The sequence below is a fragment of the Notamacropus eugenii genome, chromosome 1 (assembly GCF_028372415.1).
Source record: "Notamacropus eugenii isolate mMacEug1 chromosome 1, mMacEug1.pri_v2, whole genome shotgun sequence".
NCBI lineage: Eukaryota > Metazoa > Chordata > Mammalia > Diprotodontia > Macropodidae > Notamacropus > Notamacropus eugenii.
Window position 1 is genome coordinate 735,851,393 of NC_092872.1, and position 19,764 is coordinate 735,871,156.

At 49.5% G+C, this 19,764-nt stretch overlaps 1 protein-coding gene across 1 annotated transcript; it reads right to left on the bottom strand.

Moving 5' to 3' along the window:
• Nucleotides 1–536: 536 nt before the first annotated feature.
• CDC25B (cell division cycle 25B) lies at nt 537–17,447 on the bottom strand. Its single transcript, XM_072637039.1, has 16 exons — nt 16,652–17,447; nt 14,263–14,375; nt 12,856–12,907; nt 9,579–9,617; nt 9,182–9,218; nt 8,636–8,758; nt 8,421–8,540; nt 8,151–8,294; nt 7,763–7,843; nt 6,653–6,835; nt 5,939–6,034; nt 4,863–4,925; nt 4,641–4,739; nt 3,947–4,077; nt 3,021–3,132; nt 537–2,604 (listed from the first exon to the last, which is right to left on the bottom strand). Exons 1-16 carry the CDS (start codon nt 16,870–16,872, stop codon nt 2,464–2,466), a joined length of 1,755 nt encoding a protein of 584 aa, XP_072493140.1. The 5' UTR covers nt 16,873–17,447; the 3' UTR covers nt 537–2,463.
• Between the last annotated feature and the right edge of the window lie 2,317 nt (nt 17,448–19,764).

Here is a 19,764-nt window from a genome sequence, read left to right on the forward strand (position 1 = left end):
AAAAAAGTCAAACTCGATAGAGGTGGGAAAACTTTCTAACACAAATGATCCAAATGAAAGGACTGAGCTGGCTCAGAAAGGAGTATGGGGTCTTCCCATTTCAAACAAAGGAGATTTTATTCAGACACAGGTTGGAGTCCAGGGGCCAGCCCATCCACACCTTCCCTGTCTCAGAATTCTAACAGTTTAAGTACCTTTTTATACTGGACCTTAACCTCCCTGATATGACACCTTGTTCTACGGATTCTAGAACATATCAGGTGCTGTTACTTGTCAATTTTTCATGTCCCACCTCCATGATATTGTACAGGCAGGCCCATGCCTGGAATGTTCTCTTATCTCCTCTTCAGCCCTGTTTCCTTCAAGATTCGGTTCAAATCTTGTATTTCCTTGTTTTCATTCAACAGGTGCTCCCTGGCTCTATCTTGTCTCCCCAGTTACTGAGGTCAAGGGCCTGTTTCCACTTCCCTGGGGGATTTATATGCATCCCCTCCTCCCATTTTCTGGTATAGATGAACACACCAGACAGCAGTGACTAAATTCCAGGGCTTTATTGAACAAAAGGTAACAAATCGGAAGGTGGAAGGCTATCCAAGTCACAGGCCCTCACCCCCTTTAACTTCTCCTGACACAGAGCAGAAAAAACCTTAGATAACTGTCTTCAGGTGAGGAAATGGATCTCTACCAGCCCTACTCATTTTTAAATAAAATGGAAATCCACTTCACACTCATGGATGGGGTCACACACACAGATACACACACAAACTCACGCTGGGCAGGGTTCCTGTGAGAGGTACAGATTAAGTGCTTTTCATGAGGGGGAGCCTTCAGTGGGATATACACATGGGCAGAGAGGTCACACCTGAGCAGGAGGGTGGCTTAGCCCTCCCATCTCAGGACAAGGCTCGAGGGAGGGGGGGAAGGCTGTTGGTCACGGCTCCTCCAGCACACAAAAATAACCCAGGAACAGATGGGGAGTTCACAGTAACACACACCGGGCAGCCTGGTACCCAGAAGCATCATTCTATCCTCAGGCCCTCCCAGGGCACAATGCCTCAATCTTGTCTGCCCCCTTCCACAGTGCCAGTTCTCATATCCCTACCTGATGGTTCTTGGGGTGTGATTCAAGGGGACAAAAAAACTCCTACGGGTCTCCTCCTTAGGCAGAGGGCAGGCCTAAGTGCTACCTGACCTTGCCTACAATACTACACTGCACTCCCCTTGGGTTTAGAGACCTCGAACCTTAATCTTTGCCCTCCCCAGTGGCAGACCTAGTAGGCAACCACCAAATGGGAGGAAAAAGAAAACAACCTGATACTGTGCAAGTTTATGAAGTGCTTTTTAAGCCAGCAAAGACATTTCTCATCCCCCTTATACCTTAAATTTTTTTTTAAGATAGGAGTATGCAGAGTGCCCCTTCTAGGCATGGTGAACTCATGGAAGGTCCACTTGGCCCTTCTCCTTGGGATGGACAATTTCATAGTCAAACAGCAGCAACGGCTCAAGGGTGGCTGGGGAAGGGGGATGGGGTAGTGAAACTCCCTTCAAGAGGCTTTGTTTTTAGAAAATAAATGAAAAGTGAGTAGTCAGAAAAGGGAGTGAGCGAGAACTCCTCAATTCTCTCCCTCATTCACATGGGGATGGCCTCCCCACCTACCAAAACACAATCTTTTATACAATTTGCATAACCAACCTGTTTTGGATTCGGGATAGCACAAACTCCAAATCCAAGAAAATAAATGCACAGGGGGAAAGAAAAGATCTAAACTCTGTCCTCAAATGTTCCTTCGAGCAAACAAGATCCCTTTTTCTCCCCAGAGGAGACTCCACTGGACCTGAGCTGATGTCAAACCAGGCTCCTCTTGCCTTTCAACTCCAAAACAACAGAAAACAGGCAAAGGACCAAAGATAAAAAAGAAAAATACAAAAAACCCTACAATACACAAAACCCTGTCATGGGTAGCAGAAGCAAGGGAGATAGCTGGGCAGGATGGGAGTAAAATCCTATGGGATTCCATGTCAGAAAACCTCTCATGGGTGAGGAGAGGCCAACAGAGCACCTTCTAAGATCTAGGATGGCCCCAGCATCCACAATCCAGACACACAGAGGAGGCTGCCAGACATGAGAGTGGGTCTGATGCCCCTGGGACTGGCACGTGGGCAGCAGCCACCCACCACCAAGGTTGGACCCTTGGTTCAAGTCCAACAAATAATTAAATAAATGGGTAAGAAAGGAGAGAAGAGGACTTTTCCCCAGGGAAAGTTGGAATTTGGGAAGAGGAAAAAGCCATATCCAGGAACAAGGTCCCCCATGCAAGGGTGGAAGCTTCTTTAGGAGGACAGTCCCTAGGAGGGTCAAGTGTGGCTGATCTCCCAGCATCTGGGGTGAGACAGGAAGGAGGCAGTGAGGAGATAAGTGGGGAACGGTCGAGCAAAGTGGTCAAGACTGGCTCCCTGGGCCCCTCAGAAGTCCTTCAAGCGGCTGTACATCTCTCGCTTGCTCCGTTCTCCTGACCAGGTGCGGCTCTTCAGGCGAAACCTCTTAAAGTCTTCCTTGAAGTCTTCATGGTTCATGGGCCGGTAATCCTGGGGCTCGCAGAACGTCTGCAAGGTGGGAGGAAGGAGGCAGTCAGCAATCCAGAAACTCATGCCTGCCTCCCCTTCTCCCCTAAGCTTGCCTTCCATTCATTCTGTGTCTCCCTGCATCTCCCCCTCTCCACCTTTAGAAGGGAAGCTCTTTGGGGCACAGACTGTTTCACCTTTTCTTTGTGACTGGCATACAGTAAGTGCTTAACAAATGTTGTCAGTTGACTGACTCTTCCTCCTCAGAGTTCAGATCAGATTTGCTCTAATATAGCTAAGTTAACTAATTAGATTCTGGGTTTGTTTTTTGAAGGAGAGGCTTTGGAGACCAATAACTTGATGTTCATTTTTTTCTCCAGCTCGCTTGTTCCCCTACTATCTACCAGCCCAACCAAGTACCAAAAGCAGAAGGAGAGGCTCCCATCAGCCGCCCTTACCGGGTGCTGTGGGAAAAAGTCCTTGTAACCTCCTTTGAGGATATACATTTCGGGGTAGTACAGATTGGGGTAGTCATTGGCCGCTCTGTCTCTCTCTCGGATGAAGCGGCACCTGGGAACACAAGTCAGGACAGAAGAAAGGAAGGTTCAGGTGTCAGACCCAAGAGAGCCTTGAATGTCAGAGTCAAAAGTTAAACCTAGTGAACATCTGTAGCATCAGGATCTTACAGAGACTAGCCCAGCAACCTCAGGCTGAATCTAGTCTGTGGGACTATGGAAAGCATCAGTATGGCAGAGAGTGCCTTGGAGGGGGGAGGGGGCAGCATGGCACAGTGTATTGAATGTTGGCCCTGGGAGTCTGGAAGATGTGGGTTTGACTCTTTCATAGGACACTTACTAGCTACAAGACACGGGCCAAGTAACTTACCAGCTCTGGGCCTCATTTCCTCATCAGGACCCTTTCAAACTCTTAATCTGTGATTAAGTACCTGGTACACAGTAGGTGCTTAGTAAATGTTTGTGGACTATTGTAGGTTTCCCAAATGCACAAGGGTTCTAGGAGAACCCTTCAAGAGTCACTTGTAAGAAGCTGGACAATAACAGATCAGTAGCAACCACATGGTATTTTAAAGTTAACTTGAGGTATGACCTGATTATTTCAGCTGAGCCTCTGCTCAGTTTACAGAGACTAAAGCTCAGAAAAGCAGATTTGTCAGCACTTGGCACCACGTCTAGAACATAGCAGGTATTTGTGGACTGATCCATACCATAGTGGGAATTGCCTTTTGGGCATGGGTCAGACTCCAAAAATAGGCGAGACGTCCCCAAAGGACAGACCACATCAGCCCTCCCTTCTTTTCATCCCTTCCCATCCACCTCCCCCACCCGCCATGGTCTGGGGAGAACACCAAATGATTGACACTTACATTCGAGGCCCTCGTTCAGAGGAGAATTCACAGTGGAAAATTAGGATGACCCTCTTGTCCTCACTGGGGAGAATGGGATTCACCAGCAGAAAATTCTCTGCATCTTGTTCCAAAGGGAGGTTGACTGCTCCCTGGAGAAAGGACAATTCCAATGCTTAGATGAGGGGGGCTGGGTTTGGGGAAGGCCTACACAGGCTAGACAACCCTCCCCCTTTCACTGATTCAAGGCTGCTTGACTTTTCTCTCCTTCAATCCCTTGTTTCTATCTGGGATTGTCATTCTAGGATCAGATTTAGAGCTGAAAGGGACCTAAGACACCAAGGTGTCCACCTCCCACTTATTTTACAGATGAGGAAACTAAGGCCCAGGCAAGGTAAGGTCTCAAGAGTATCTGAGGCAAGATTCTTGACTCTCAAGTCCAGTGCTCTGTCCACAGCACCGTACAGCCTGGGTTTGGGATAGGAAGGAAGACAGCTTTCCCTGTGCCTAGAAGTTGTCCTTGGCTTTCCCACATGGCCCAGGAGACCACTTACCCTGTGATTATACCTTTCCCTTCCCCTCCACAGATATCTTGCCTCATTCCAATCTGGTCATCTTTTCACCTAGCTCAAATTTACCTTATCTCACAGCAGCGAAGCTGCTGCCCCTTGCCTCAGAGTTCAAGACATCGCCTCAGGTCAGCAAGCCAACTTACCTTGATGTGGCCACCCTCAAATTCGTAGGGATATCTGCAGTCCAGGATGACACATTTCTCGACAATATTGCTAAACTTCCCTGTTAATACTGCCACCATCTGTAGTATCAAGAGAAGGAAGGTGGTGTTTGAGACAGGAGACACCCAGAAGACTGAGGACTATTTCTCCTTGTCCCCGTACCCCAACCTTGCAAATCCCAAGCCCTGCCTGCCTCTCCTCACCGTCTCAGGTGATATGTACTTAAGGTCTTGGTGGCGCCCATCTATCGTCTGCAGGAGAAATGCCTGAAAGGACAAAAAGGGAAAGGAGGGTGTGAGGGCAGATCACTGCTGCTGAACCACTCTCTCTATCAGTCCAGACGGGCTAAGGAAGGTCACTCCTCATTCTCAGAGATTGGCTCTTGGAGTCTTCTCCCCCCAAACATGCTCACCTGTCTTGTTTCCATAGCCACCAGTCCCACCTTTTATCAGTGGGCTAGCTATGTTTGGGGTTAATTCAGAAGGGAAGATGGGGAAAGATCCCTAACCAGCCAACACAAGGCCAGATTCCAGATCCAAAGATTAATTTCTAAAAGGATCAATCTTGTGGGAAGAAGGCCCATCTGTGCTCCTTGGTGCCACTGGGTGGGGAAAGGAGGTGCAGAGTGGACAGAGGAGGAAGAGGGACTTGTAGGAAAAGGGGACCATTTCCCAGCAGACTCCAGACAACTTGGTAGTATAATGGGAAACGGGCAGATAAGTGGCACAGTGGATAGAGCCCTAGGCCTGGAGGCAGGAAAATTCATCTTCCTCATTCAAATCTGGCCTCAGATACCTACTAGCTGTGTGACCGTGGGTAAATCACTTAGCTGTGCCTCAGTTTTCCCATCTGTAAAATGAGTCAGAGAAGGAAATGGCAAACCACTCCAGTTATCTTTGCCAAGAAAACCCCAAACAAAAGGCATCACAAAGAGTCAGACATGATTGAACAAGAAACTTTGGACTCAGGAGTCAGGACTGCAATGTCCCCTCCAGCCCCAGTCACTTAATCTTTCTGGGCCTTATTTTACTCATCTGTAAAACCAGGGGGTTGGATTAGATCACCCCTGAGTTCCTTTCCAGCTCTAAGCCTAAGTGCTTCATTCCCTGTAGTTCTATCCCAGCACCTAACATGGCAAGGTCAGGTCCATAGTAGGACGCATAATAAATGTTTGCTTACTGATCCTATAACCAACCAGGGCTCATGGATTTCCATCCCAACTCAAAGTTTTAAGCTCAGTTTTTCAAGGAGTCCCAGGTACCCCTTCTCCTGCTGATACCTTAGAGTAATCCCCAATCAGCTCTCTGGGATCATTGTCCAAGATGGTCTCAATTTCGTCATGACATAAAGACCTGGAACGGAGGAGTCGAGGTTTCTGTTGGAACAAAGGGAATACCATGGTTGAGGCTAACTGTGTATAGGATGGGAGGATGAGACAACAGCCAGCTTCTCTCTGTAGGCCACAAACATCTGCTTCCTTCCTGTCAGGCACCCTGGGGAGGAAGACTAGTGTTGTGCTTTGCTGATGTGAGTAGCAAAGAGATCTCCTGGAGGTGGGGGTAGTGGTTGTGGTGGGTAAGAGGGCAGAAAAAAAGTCAAACCCTAGGGCAGAAGAACTAGCTGCTTAAAAAAGAAAACAGAACAAAAAATCTTGTAGAAAACAAGACGAATAAAACCAAATGAATCCTATCATCCTACAGTCCTAAATTTCAGCTCCAAAACACGACCCAAGTCTGCCTCAGTGGTATGATCTGTCAAATGGGAATGCTTTGCTAAACCCTAAAAGCGATCTTCCCTATTTTATAATCCCCAGTGCCAGCAGAGAATGTCGAACTAGCGCCATTGCCTGCCCACACCTATTCCTGATCAGATAGGTTGAGTCTTTTGGCTTTCTTTGTATCCCCATCACTTTTCCCAGTGCCCAGCACACAGTAGGTGCTTAATTCATGTTGACTGACTGACTGATCCCCTCCCAGCTTTGGTAGCCACTCACTGGTTCTTCTTCCTTCTCCTCCAAGGCAGTGGTTGGGATGGTCACGCTCTTCCTTCGCTTGTTTTTAACTGGTGTGTCCTTGTCCCGGGGCCGCTCCAGCCGCTTTAGGACTGGTCGGATAGAGCTGCTGGGCATGGAGGGAGAGCGGAAGAGTCTTCGGCATTTGCTGTGCATAACTAAAGACTTGGGGGTAGGAGTAGGGGTAGGGAGAAGAGATACAAGATAAGGCAAACAATAGCCTTTAGAGAGTAAAGTACACAGACACTCATAAATTTTCACAACAGCCCTACACAGGGATGTAGGTACTCCAGAGCTTGTCCCCATTTTACAGAGTGGGAAACTGAAGCAGAGAGATTTTAAATCACTTAATAACAGATAAAAATAATGACCAGTATCTACAGAAACAACTCTAAAGCACTACGCAGGTTTATCTCATTTCATCTCAACAACTCTGTGAAATAGGTGCCATTATTATCCCCATTTTTCACAATGAGGAAACCAAGGCCAGAAAAAAAGGGTGAGTGACTTGACCAGTCACCTAACTAATAATTCTCTGAAGCAGGATTCAAACCCAGCTCTCTGTTTCCATACCCAATGCTATTCACTGGGCCACCTAGCCATCTACAGTTTTGCCCATAGTTACATAGTTTGAGACAGGATTCCTGGACCCCAAATCTAGGACTCTTATTTGTTAGACCACATAGTCTCAAGGATAAGGCAGTTAATTTCAAGTGTGTGTTAACTAAAAGGTTAGGATGCCATCTCTCAGAGGCTGGCCAATTCATACGGAAATAAGTGTTTTAGAGACACAGACTAACACCTTTCTCCCACCCTCAAAGCATAGGTTGTCACAAGGGGCAAGATAGCTAAGTGTAACCTGTGATGGCTCTTAGGGGAATTGGGTGGGGAAGAATAAATTTGGAGTCAGAAAACCTGAGTTCAGATTCTGCTTCAGATACTTACTAGTTGTGTGATCCTAGGCAAGTTACTTATCCTCTGTTTGCCTCATTTTCCCCATCTTAGATTTGGACTCATGGCCTCTAAGGCAACAACCCATCCCTCCTCCTACATCTTAGGTTCCAAGAGCATCCTTACTGATGAAAACCATACCTGTTCACTTTCCTCTGTTTCTTTCTTGACCAAAGGAGCACTGATGAGGCTTTCCATCCCTGGGGGGACCTCCTCCTCACTCTGCAACAAATTTAAAAATAAAAGGTTTTTATAGGTCAAAGACAAAATGAAGTAAAACAGAATGAAAGGTCAAGTCCATGAAGTTATGGTTATCCTCATCTACTTTTCCTGTTCGTTTTGGTAACTCCTTGATGGCTAATTACCTGCTCCTCCTGGACCCCATGGAAGAGGTATTCTACCTCCACTGCCTCAAATTCTTTCCAGGCGTTGCACAAGCTCAGTCTTCTTCCCCAGACTCTGAGCCTGCCCCACACTGGGGTTCCCTAGTACAAGGGGCTGGGAGGTGTGGCCCTGTAGGGCCTCTTACCTTCAGGTCATCTTCTAGTATGTCCATAAATCCATCATCTCCATCATCACCGGCCTCCTCCCCATTGGTAGAGGTAGAGTTTATGGAGAAGCGGCGTAGGGGCAGGAGACGCACGTCCTCTTCCTTCTGTCCTGGAGAGAAACACTGGATAGAGGTGAAGAAAGATCAGTGGTGACCAATGTGAACAGGGTGATGCCACCTCAATCCCAGGTGCCTCCATTAGAATATCTATGCCCCTATTTTAGGGACACTGCTAAACCTCTTACGTACCATCAGGTTGGGGGCTGAGTTTGGCCTCTGGGCAAAAGCCTCCCTCCGGCTGGCCCACTCAGCGGTAGTGGATCGGCTATGCCCCACTGGTCTGGAGGGCATCTTGAAGACAAATCCTTCCTGCAAAAGAAGTTGTATCAAGTCAGACCATCATCAGATGGCACCACATTCCCGTTCCCTCTTCCCTTCCTTGTCCGCCCAGCCCCCAAGCTCACGTTTTCCTTGTCTTCTCCACCACTGACATCCATCTGGATGTCACCTATGCTCTTTCGGGGCATATTCAGGGTCCTGGAGTTGGTGATATTTCTCAAGGCTGGGGTGGATTCCGGGAGTCTCATCTGACAATGCAGAAAAGTGGGAAGACGGTTTAGGGTCATTTCTTAACCCACCTTTGCTCTGGTTCTGATGCCCAGGTCTCATCCACCCTCAGGATTCTGGAGGTCCTGTGACCGTCTCTACCTGGGCCCACCCTACCCTCTCAGCCCATGTATTAATTCTGGATTATCTGTATGACCACTCCTTTTTGTGAGCCTGGCTGGGAGGTACAGCCCTGTCTGGGACTCAGGAGGTCAGGGCTGAAGCTAAGCCTGAATGGAGAGGGCTCGTCTCCACCATTCTTCAAGACTCTGAGGCCGCCTAAACCCTGCCAAGAAAAGTATTGCAAAGGGCTGCAATGAAATCCTTCCACTTCCTGTCCCGGCACCCCAGGAGGCCCAGACAAGCCATGCCCTCATTCGGCAACCACAAAAGGGGAAACTTACTGGCAAAGACTGGAAGCGTCTGATGGGAAGTCTCTCTCTGAAGGAGAAAGGGACAAAGAAGGGAGGTGAGCAGAGATGGCTAACATGGAAATCAAGATCCCACCCTTCCTGTGACTCAGTCTGCAGAAAAGATGCCTTCTCGGCTCCCTGGTCTCTGACAGACACCAACACCAGGAGGAGGGGAAGTCCTTCTATGCTACTGTAGGGAGCTGGCCTCAGAGTCAAAAGACCATAGGCTATGTGACCTTGAACCAGTCATTAGTATGAGTTGCAGAGCAGGTACTAAGATCTGCTTTGGTGGGAGTTTCTCAAGCTGATGACCCCTGCCCCCCACCATCAACTCCTAAAGAGACTCTAGTAAGGCTGTCCCACTACACAGACAGCCAGCAATACTCACTCTCGAACTTGGCCAGCCTCTCGAATTGCCTCCTGAAATCTGTAAGAATCCAAAAGAATTTCAAATCACAAAGGATGAAGAAAAAAAGAGGATGAATCCCTGCCAGTAAGACAGAGAAGGGGCTCTAGGCTAGCAGTCTAGGATGGGTAGTAAGGCCAACTCTGCCTAAGATTCTGCACCAATGGTCCCACCCACTGTGGATAAAATGACTCAGGAAGACCCAAGGCCATGATCTGCTGGGGACACTTGCTATCAGAACCTTTCTCAGTCCTAAAATGAGGATGCACCCACATCTCAGAGCGGTTGTGAGGATTAAATGAGATAACATGAAGCCCTCAGCAAACCTCAGAGTACTGAAGAAATGTTCCTTATCATCGCCCCAGGAGCCTTGCTCAGACAACCTCTGGGATAGCATGCTAGGTCCTGGGGAGAAACTAGAGATGGTGACTGCCACAGGAATGAGCTGGGCAGGGCAAGTCTGGGAGAAAGGCCACGCATGGAGAGGCAAAGATGGGTCAGACTTGCTGTCTGTCCCCATGGAGCAGCGCTGGACTGCTAGATAGGAAATGTTGATAGTTGGACTTAATCCTTTACAAGTCTAATGGGTTGCTCTGGCCAGTAGTGAGCAGGTCCCTCTTCACTTTAAGAAAAAAGCTAGAGGACAAATTGTCAGAAATGGTCTAGAGGAGGGTGCGTCAGGAATGGCGAGGCAGTTTCTGAGTCTTGGGCTAGATGGCCCCTTCCTGCAAGATAAGAGATTTAGAGCTGATGATGGAGATGCAGCTTTAGCAGAGGACAGAGTGCTGGAATTCAAATCCTGCCTCACACATTAGCTTGTGACCCTGGGCTAGTTTTGTGACCACAACTTTCTCATCTGTAAAATCAGGAATCAGAGCTAGGTGGCCCAGTGGCCCAAGCCCAGGAGTCAGGAAGACCCGAGTTCAAATATGGCCTCAGACAGTTCCTAGCTGTGTGACCCTGAGCAAGTCACTTCACCCTGTTTGTCTCAGTTTCCTCATCTGTGGAACGATTTGGAGAAGGAAATGACAAACCACTCCAGGATCTTTGCCAAAAAACCCCCAAACAAGGTCACAAAGAGTCAGACACAACAGAAATGATTTAATAACTAGATCAGGATAATTACTATTCCCATTTCAAAGGGTTGCTGCGAAGGTCAAATATGATGGCAGATAAAAGAGCACCTTGCATACTCTGTTATTTGGGCTGGCTCTCTGGGAGGGTGGTGGGGAGAAACACAAGGAGAAATCCAGGCAGAGTTAGGGCAAAATACGTCCAGAAATTTTTTCTTTTAATTAAAAAAAGCACTTTGCAAAACTGAAGTGTTATGTGATATAAATCTTATGTTAACTCTATTTTGGAAAGAAATGGTTTCTTTTAAGACGGTGAAGTATTGATCTTAGCCTTTCTCTCTGTCTGTTGGCCTATTCCTTCTTCCTTCATCTGCATTTTCTCTTCAGCCACCCCCTCCCCCCCAACAAAGTAGCTCCACACCTAATGCGGACTGGGCTGGTAGGGGTAGAATTCTGGGGGACATGTTGGCTCTCAAAGACCTGGGGAGGAACAAAGGTGAGAAAGGGTGTTGTTCGATAGTCAAGGCAGGGATAGCCCAACGAGGACTAAAACCCTTGGCCTGTACTGTGTTGGGGGGTAATATTAAGGCCTGGAAGGGAAAGTATAGGGATGGGCAGAAGAGAATGAAAGGATGGTGATGATCAGATAGAAAGCCCTAGGCGGGGAGGGAAGTAAGGAAGGCTCAAGGATGTTTCTAAAGGTTGCCCCTGAATGGAGGTGGAGAGAAAGGAAGCAGGCATTTTTGGGGCTTAGGGGCAGGGTCTCAAAGGCTGAGTCTCCGGGGCAACCAGACCTGCTTCTCCAGCCCTCCACCTGTATGCAAATCAGGACAGCTGGGCCCCTGCCACGCCATGCCATATGGGCCTCCATAAAAAGGCATCTGGAGAGGGTTGAGCCTGGCAGCTGCCCTGCTGAATGCCCCCTTCCCCCAGGGGGTGAGGTGGGGAGTGTGCCGGGACAACAATGAGGGCAAGGGAAGGTCTTTCTAGATTCCTTGGGACAGACAGTATCCACCCCACACTGAGCTCAGGGGGCCCTAGCATACTCCCAAAAGAAAAAGGAAATCAAGGACCCTGTGTAACCTTTCACCTGCTCACTGTCCAGACCATCACTTCTCCCTGAAGGAGGGTCTGCCTTTTCTTCCCTCCAATGGAATTCCCTCCATCCCAGCCCATCCCCGGGTCCCGCCCCTGCAGCCTTTAGAGAGGACAGAAGAATTCTGACAGATGTGCCTTTAGAAGTTTCCTGGGGGGAGGTTCTATAGAAGGACCACCCCCTTTGCATGGCCTCTGAGGACCACCTGCCCCTGCTGGGCTATTGTGCGTGCCTCCCCCAACCCCCCCAAAACACACACACACACACACACACACACACACACGCGCCCTTCGAGCTCATCTGAGAAAAAGCAACTGTCACGGCAGGTGCTGGCATGGGGGAGACTCAGACACCAGGCTGGGCGGGGAGTGGGGGGGTGAGGTCACAGGCTTGGGGCAGAAGGACTTGTCTCCTTTCCCCAGCTATCTCCTTGGAGCAAGGAACAGATCTCCTGCCTGAACCTACGTTCTTGGCACCTCACCCCTCAAAGCTATTTTTTTCTAAATAAAAGTGGGGAGGAAGGTGCTACTTTTCCTTAGAAACCTCTTTGTTACCCCACCCTTCATTCTCTTCCCCCTTGTTTCTACCCTTTTCTGATAACTAACCTGAGAACTTTTTTGGGGGGGGGGAGGAGACCAAACACTTCCTGTTGCCTGTAAAAAGGCCTCCCTCTTCCCCCCACCCTGTTTCCTGTTTTTAAATAGTCTAAGGTCAGGCTTGGCATATTCCTCCAATGAGGGTATTAGTTGACCTAAAGTACCATCGAAGGCCCAAGATCATGGGGGAAGGGCAGATAGGTTGAAGTATGCCAGGTCTGGAGCCCTTGGAAGGGGAGAGGCAGTGGCCTCCCTCAATCTTCCTCCCAAACCATCAGGGTAACAGCTGAGCTGGGCCACCTGCTCTCAACTCTTCAAATATTTAGAGGACAGCCTTCATGTCTCTGTCTTCTCCAAGCTACAGACAGACAGACAGACATCTTCGGTTCTCTTGTTTTTCAAATATGAAGGCTTCATCACTCTCTCTTACAAAGCCTCTCTTAAAACGAGGTACCCCTCCAAAATCCAATGCAATACTTGAGCATTGTACTTACACGTGATCCATTGCTTGGGAGTCCATGGGGCTTGGTGAATCCATGGAGAGACCTGTGTGGGACAGATGATCAAGGCTGGATGAAGAGCTGTAGAGTGCGTGCGTGAGTGTGTGTGTGTGTGTGTGTGTGTGTGTGTGTGTGTGTGTGTGCTGAAGCTGGATGAAGAGCTGTAGAGTGTGTGTGTGTGCGCACGCGCGTGCACGCATGCTGAAGCTGACACTGCCCTTTCCCCTTCCCCAGGTAACCTTGGTCCCATCACTTAACGGATCTCTGGGATTCCCTTTCTCTGTCTGTAAAAGAAGGGAGCTGGACTTTGAGATCTCTTTTAGTTCCAGAGGAATGTTGGGTTTCCATGGGGTGGTCTGGGAGAAGGCGACCTCATTCCAGGAGCCAAGACATACGCTCTAGGTCAGCTGGCCATACTTCTATGCCATCCCATCCTCCACCAACCCCTTCTTTCTGGGCAGTTTAAGCCAGGGTGAAAAAAATTTAAGTGGTGAAAACCCTTCCAACCAGGCCCCAAATAATTAACCAGACACTGGACTTCTAATCTTCGAAATAGGGAAACTAATACTCTAGAATCATAGAGCTGTTGGAAAAAAGCACTCCAGAAAGTTTCAATTGCTGCAGAAAAGTGAGTATTTTAGAGTCCAAAAGGGAGAATTCTGTTGTTCAACTTTTGGCTTATTAAAAAAAAAAAAGGGGGGGGGGGGTGGGCTGGGAATCTGATTTCAGGACACTCATTCTTAAGCTACTGGTTAAAAAAAATAGGATTGAGGAATATTTCAATCTCCCTAAGGGGGAAAAATAGAAGCTACCCACATACATACACTACCCTTGGGGAGAAGGCTGGTGAGATCAAGGAAGGAGCTCAGCCCTCCAACACCTTGAAAACAAAGTCAGTAGTTACTTCTCTCTCCAGGGGCACTGGGTCCTGTTGCTCCTCAGTGGAGAAAATTCAGATTTACTAAAGTATTTAATCTGTGCTAGGTATTTGGGAGGGCACACTGGTATCATAGCTAAGACCCATGTAATTCCTACCTTAAGTGGGGGGAAGGAAAGGGGTGGGAAGGGTATTATACACTAGCTAAAAGGCTATGTCCACGGTCCTACATGTAGCAAGCATCAGAGCCAGGATAAGAACCTAGGTCCAAAATCTGTCTCTTACCATAGTGTGCTCGCTGCCTCTCACAAAATTTGGGTCCACATTCCCATTCTGGATGATCATCTGACTTCAGGAAAGTGCCTTCCTTCCCTCCTCTCTAGAAGGGTGGCCCAGGAAGTCCAGTGATCCGCCTATGGCCCCCAAGCTTAGCAAGGTCTACAGGCTGATAAGGTCTCCACGAGATTCCCCCTATCCCACCTAAATACAAAGTTTCTCTTTCCCTCCAGGGTCAGTACGCTCACCGGCATCTGAAAATTCTGATGTGTCTGAGGCCTCGGAAGACAAGGATTCCCGGGATAGTGAGACAAGTCTGTTCCGGAAGGCCAGGCTTTGCTTTTTTCTCTTTGGGGTCTCACTGTCAAACAACAGGAGCATACAGTCAGGAGGAATCATCACTTTCCCTCAGTCTCAGGAGCTGGTACCCTCATCCTCCCCTAGTCCGTGGGTCACCTCCCCCCAATTTGGAGCTCTTGGTCCTCATACCAGTGAAAGAGCCTTTGTGACCTTGGGTAAGTAATTTCTCTTCCCTCATCTAGGAAACAAGGAAATTAGACCAGACCTGGAACCCTTAGGCAGTCTGTTGAAGCCTAGAAGAGCCCTTTTCATAATGTTTTTGTAATGAATAAAATAAAATATGAAGAAAGGAATGATACTGTGGTCCTCTGAGGACTCCTGATTCTAGAGCTGAGGTCCTCTGGCTCCTTCCACTAGACACTTTCCCTTATCTCCAAGACTTCTCTCACATGGTCAGGGCAACTCTAGGACCTTCCTCAGTTGGAGGAGGCTGGAGCAGTAACCTTAACATGACTACTGTCAGTAGCAGGAGTTTAAATTCTGGAGCCAAGTTTCTATAACCTAGTCTGGTGAGACAAGATGAAAAGACACCTTGGAGTCAGGAGATCCAGGTTCCAGTTCTAGCCCAGCCAATAACTCATTGTGCTACCTTGGGTTTCCACATCTGGACAATGGAGGATTTTAACTATATGACTCCTAGAGTCCCTTCCAGCTATAATCTCCAACAGTGACCTTCAGGGGATTAAAAAGGAACCTTACCCACATGAAATGTAACTATGCACTCAACAAGCATTTATTCATTCATGCCAGGTATTGGGCTCACTATTCTCTTAGGAAATTCAGAAAGTCAATGGTAAACTCCCAACACTCTCCTGCCTCCCCTACCCAGCCTAGACCAGGCCTAATCCAGGAATGAAAACCAGGGATAAAGGATTTGGGAGGAGGGGGAAAAGAAAAGGTAGTCTCTAGGCTAGTGTAGGGGTAGCATAAAGATGCTTAAGCCCACAAATTCAAACTCAAACTTCCAAGGCCAATACATCCATTTCAGGCAATGCTATCTATTCCTTACCTCTAATCAAGCCCCTTAGAACACCTTCCTGCCAAGAATTCAATTCAATCTTTAAAGTACCTACCATGGGTCAGTTATCTTACCACCCCACCCCCCACCCCCCAAAAAGCCAACCCAGTTCCTCCCTCCTAAAGGAATTTCCATTCTAGAAAAGCTATGGTACTGTAGAGTTTTACGCCCAGTATGGAATTATTAGAAAAATACAAGTCTAGCAAAATGCATACTGACTGAGTCTTAAGTCCTGGGTTCTAGTTCTGACTGCCACGAATAAAGTGGGAGGCTTTGTGAAAGTCAGATCTCTCCTTTATAAACTTGCTCACAGTAGGCAATTCATAAAGGTTTAGGCTAAGTGACCAGATGATCAAGGTCTCTTTCAGTTTTAGGGCTGGGGAGAGGTAGTGTGGTTAAGTGAAATAAAAATCACTGAAGTCTCAAATTCAAATGCCATCTTGGGCATCTTTTACCTGTGTGACCTGGGGCAAATTGCTTAACCTCTCTGGGCCCTGCTTTCCTCATCTGTAATATGAGGGGAGCGTCTCTTCCACCTCTAACTCTGGTCTAGGACCCCAGATTCCAAGCATGGGATCAATGCCACAGCCTTCTTTCCAAAACCTCACCCCAGGATCTCCAGCCTTTTAAAATGGCTGCATGCTAGGAGGCTGCAGCTGAAGCTAAGACTCCGGATTATTGCAGATAACTCCCCTCCCGGGTCTTCCAACGCTAGTCTGAAGTCAGGAAGATAGATGCTGGCTTCCATTAGCAAGGTGATTACATCGAAGAGACGGGGGGAGGAAGAACCCTGGGCAAGGCTGCCGGGACTCTAAAGGGGGCGGCGTGGTCTCCAGACGCAGAGTCTAGCTGCACCGCGCCTTGGTGGCCCTTTGGCCCAGCCTCGTGCCTTCATTTACAGATGGGGGAAAAGGAGGCTCGGAGAGGTGCCCTGCCCGACTCCGATGGCAGCTGCCCAACTCCTGGAGCTGTGGATGGGCCATGTGCCGGGGAGCAAGGTCCTCCACCCACGCGGATTACCACCGGCCTTGGGTGGCCTTCCCTGCGACAGCTGTCCTGGGTCCCACCTGCACCCGATGCCTCCAGCTCCACAGGTCTCCCCAAAGAGGCGCGTACACACGCAGTCTTCGGAAGGCTACGTCGGGTCTGCTCCAAGCCACTCTGGGGTCCTGGGACCTCTCCCCCTCCCCGCAGCTTCCCCCCGGGGGACCCCGACCTCTGCACCCCCACGCATCTCCGGAGCGCCAAAGCGTCCTTACCTCCCCAGCCCGGTGAGGTCGTTCATCGTTCGCGTGAGTGTGGTGACCGGGGAGGAGGAGGAGGCCACGGGGTCCGGGGAGGTAAAGAGCCCCCGGACCGTGGGCTGCAGCAGTCCGGCCGCTAGCCGGGCTGGCCGCGCCGCCCCGAGGGGCTCCCAGCGCCCCGGGCTGCGCTCCGACTCCGGGGGGCCATCCCAGGGGGGCGGCTGCTGCTCCATCATCGGGCCGGGGGGCGGGGCTGGGGGCCAAGGGGGAGACAGGCGAGAAGCGGGGCCCGGGCGGGCTCCGGGCAGCGGGCGAGTCCAGATGCGCCAGAGGTTGGGACGCCGGCTCAGCGCCTCCCCCTCCGGAGCAAGGAGGCACAAATGGCAACAATGTAAAAGACGACGATGCTCCGGGAGAGGAGGGAGGGAGGCAAGCTGGCGCGGCCGGGGGCGCACGGGCACAGGGGCGCCGAGGGATGGAGGGGCAGGAGGAGGAGGAGAGGAGGACAGGAGGAGGAGAGGAGGACAGGAGGAGGAAGAGGAGGAGAGGAGGAGGAAGAGGAGGAGAGAAGGAGGAAGAGGAGGAGAGGAGGAAGGAAAAGGAGGGAGGAGAGAAGGAGAGGAGGAGGAAGAGGAGAAGGAGGAGGGGGAGGAGGAGGAGGAGAGAAGGAAGGAAAAGGAGGGAGGAGGGAGGAGAGGAGGAGAGGAGGAGAGAAGGAAGGAAAAGGAGGGAGGAGGGAGGAGAGGAGGAGGAGGGCCGGGGGCAGAGGCAGCAGGAGACGTCAGAACGCCGGCCAGACGAGCCGCGCAGCGCTGCGCTCGCCCCCGGCCCGGCCTCCTACTATTTATATTCGAAAAATAACAGCGGCCCCGCTGCGAGCCGGCAGCCAATGGGCGCCGGGGGCGGGGGCTGGTCTTGGGTGGAAGGCGGGGGTGTGGGCAGGGGGGTCACCCATAGGAGAGGGCCGTCCCGGACGGGGCATCTCCGGAGGTGGGAGATGGGAGAGTTCACACCCCGAGGGTGGGGCCCAGACCCTCATTCTCTCCCTGGATGCCCAGGGCTGGGATGCTGCGCCCTCGCCCCCGCCACGTGTGCCGCTCCCTGCGGCTGCCACCCGAAACTGCCGGTATTCTCGGGGACCTTGGCCGGCCTCCCCATTTGCAAGGATCTATGGGGCTCCCGGGAGACCCCTCTTTCCCTTCCTCTTCTTCCTCCAGTCATGCCCCTCTCAAAAGTGGGCCTGGGCATGGAGGGGTCGGGGAGAGTGGAAGCCCGGGGTCCAGACCAGCCTGGGCCGGCCTTCGATTGCTTATTGTGACATCATCCGTTCGAGAAGCCCCCATTCCGGGGCCCGCAGCTGTTGGATGCAACCCAAAATGGAAGTCGCCTTCTTTCCCTCCTTCCCCCTTCCCCCAACACTTGGCAACCCTTTCTGCGCACTTAGTAGCAACATTAACGCTGAGACCATACTACAGTACTGCACCTCCAGGCTGAGCCAGACCACAGCCCAGCTCCCTTCTCCTTTATGAAATTTTGTAAAAAGGAAAGAAAACAGAAACGACCTCTGGAATTTGATAGCTTGAAATTATCCATCGTGTCCCTAAACCGATCTGGATAGGAGCTGAGGGAGGATGAAATGCATGGGGGAATCTCTCCTGTTTGGATTTCAAATGGTCCTGTTTTAAGTCGTCTTGGCTTTGGACTAGATGGCAAATGAAGCGCACATTCTGATCATTAGCACCCTGCTTCTGCTATGGGTCCTTGGTTACTTCAAAGTAAAGTGGGTTTTTTGAAGGGGAGGGTTGCTATGATTTTTGTTTAAATTATTCAGTTAATTGAGCTCCCTAGACAAGGGAAAGATAAATGATGAGTTGAGAAGCAGGGGGACCACAGATCTGGGGCTTAGGGATCTTGCAATCCAACTCCTTCATTTTACTGATGGGTAAACAAAGGTCTAGAGAGATTGTTATTATCATTATTGTGTTAATAATAAATAATAATTACTATTATCATACAGCACACCGAGCAAAGAACATTACACGTATTATCTCACTTCATCCTCCAAACTACCCTGTCAGGGAAGCACTTTGACTTCCTCCAGTTTACAGAAGAGAAAACTTGCTCAAGAGCACACAGCTAATAACTAACTGAGACAGAATCAGTCAATAAACATCTATCAAACATCTAGTCCATGTGGAGCCTTGCTCCTCTATGGTCTTAAATCCAGCAGAGAGATGAGCTCCCATGTCTTAGACATGGCAGGCCTGGATTGGTACTTCCCAGTCTCGTCCAGGAATTCCTGCTCCCCAGTGTGGGGGCAGATGAGGCCTTTAGATGGGGACCCTGCTCAGACTTAACCCAGAAATGAAAGAGGGAAACAAAGCCTCCTACCCAATGGCAAAGAGCTTTGCTGCTCCAACCTGTCTCAACTGTAGACCTTGGCTCCTCCAAGGCTGGCAGGACTGAGCAGGCGCCGAAAAGCCAAAAGTCAGGGGTGATAAGAGTGATAAGATCTCTCAGTTCCTAGTACTTGGAGGTTTACAAGTCACCTGGAATACCCAGCTTCCTCACCTGCTTTTAGAATCTCTTGTTTTGGCCAAGTGGATAGAGCCCTGGACCCTGGAGGCAGGATCTGAGTGCAAATCTTAGTCGCTGTGTGGCCTTGAGCAAGTCACTTAATTTTTTTTTTTGGTTTGGCCTCAGTTTCCTCATCTGAAAAATGGGGATAATAATAGCACCTACCTCCTAGGGTAGTTGTGAGGATCAAATGAGAAAATAATTATAAAGCTCTTGGCACAGTGCCTAGAATATAGTAAATATCGTATCATATGAATATTAGCGATTATTTTTATTTGTGTTGTTTTCCTTTAAAACTCTGCTCAAAGTGCCTTTCCCTAGCAGTTATCGCGTTCCCTCTCTAGTCCCCAAAAATTCACTTTGTATTTATTTTTTTAGAGGCAATGGGGATAAGTGACTTGCCCAGGGTCACACAGATAGTACATATTTGAGGTAAAACTTGAACTCAGATCCTCCTGACTCCAAAGTCGGTGCTCTATACACTGTACCACCTAGCTGCCCCCTACTTTTGGTTTACTGTGTCTATACTTGTATGGACATGTTGTTTCTTG

Coding starts and splice junctions, on each gene's coding strand:
- CDC25B (XM_072637039.1), bottom strand. CDS start 16,872: ATGATGGAGCAGCAGCCGCCCCCCTGGGATGGCCCCCCGGAGTCGGAG. Junction 6,836..7,762: donor AAACAGAGGAAAGTGAACAG/GTATGGTTTTCA, acceptor CCTACCCCCAAG/TCTTTAGTTATGCACAGCAA. Junction 4,740..4,862: donor AGTACATATCACCTGAGACG/GTGAGGAGAGGC, acceptor TTGATACTACAG/ATGGTGGCAGTATTAACAGG.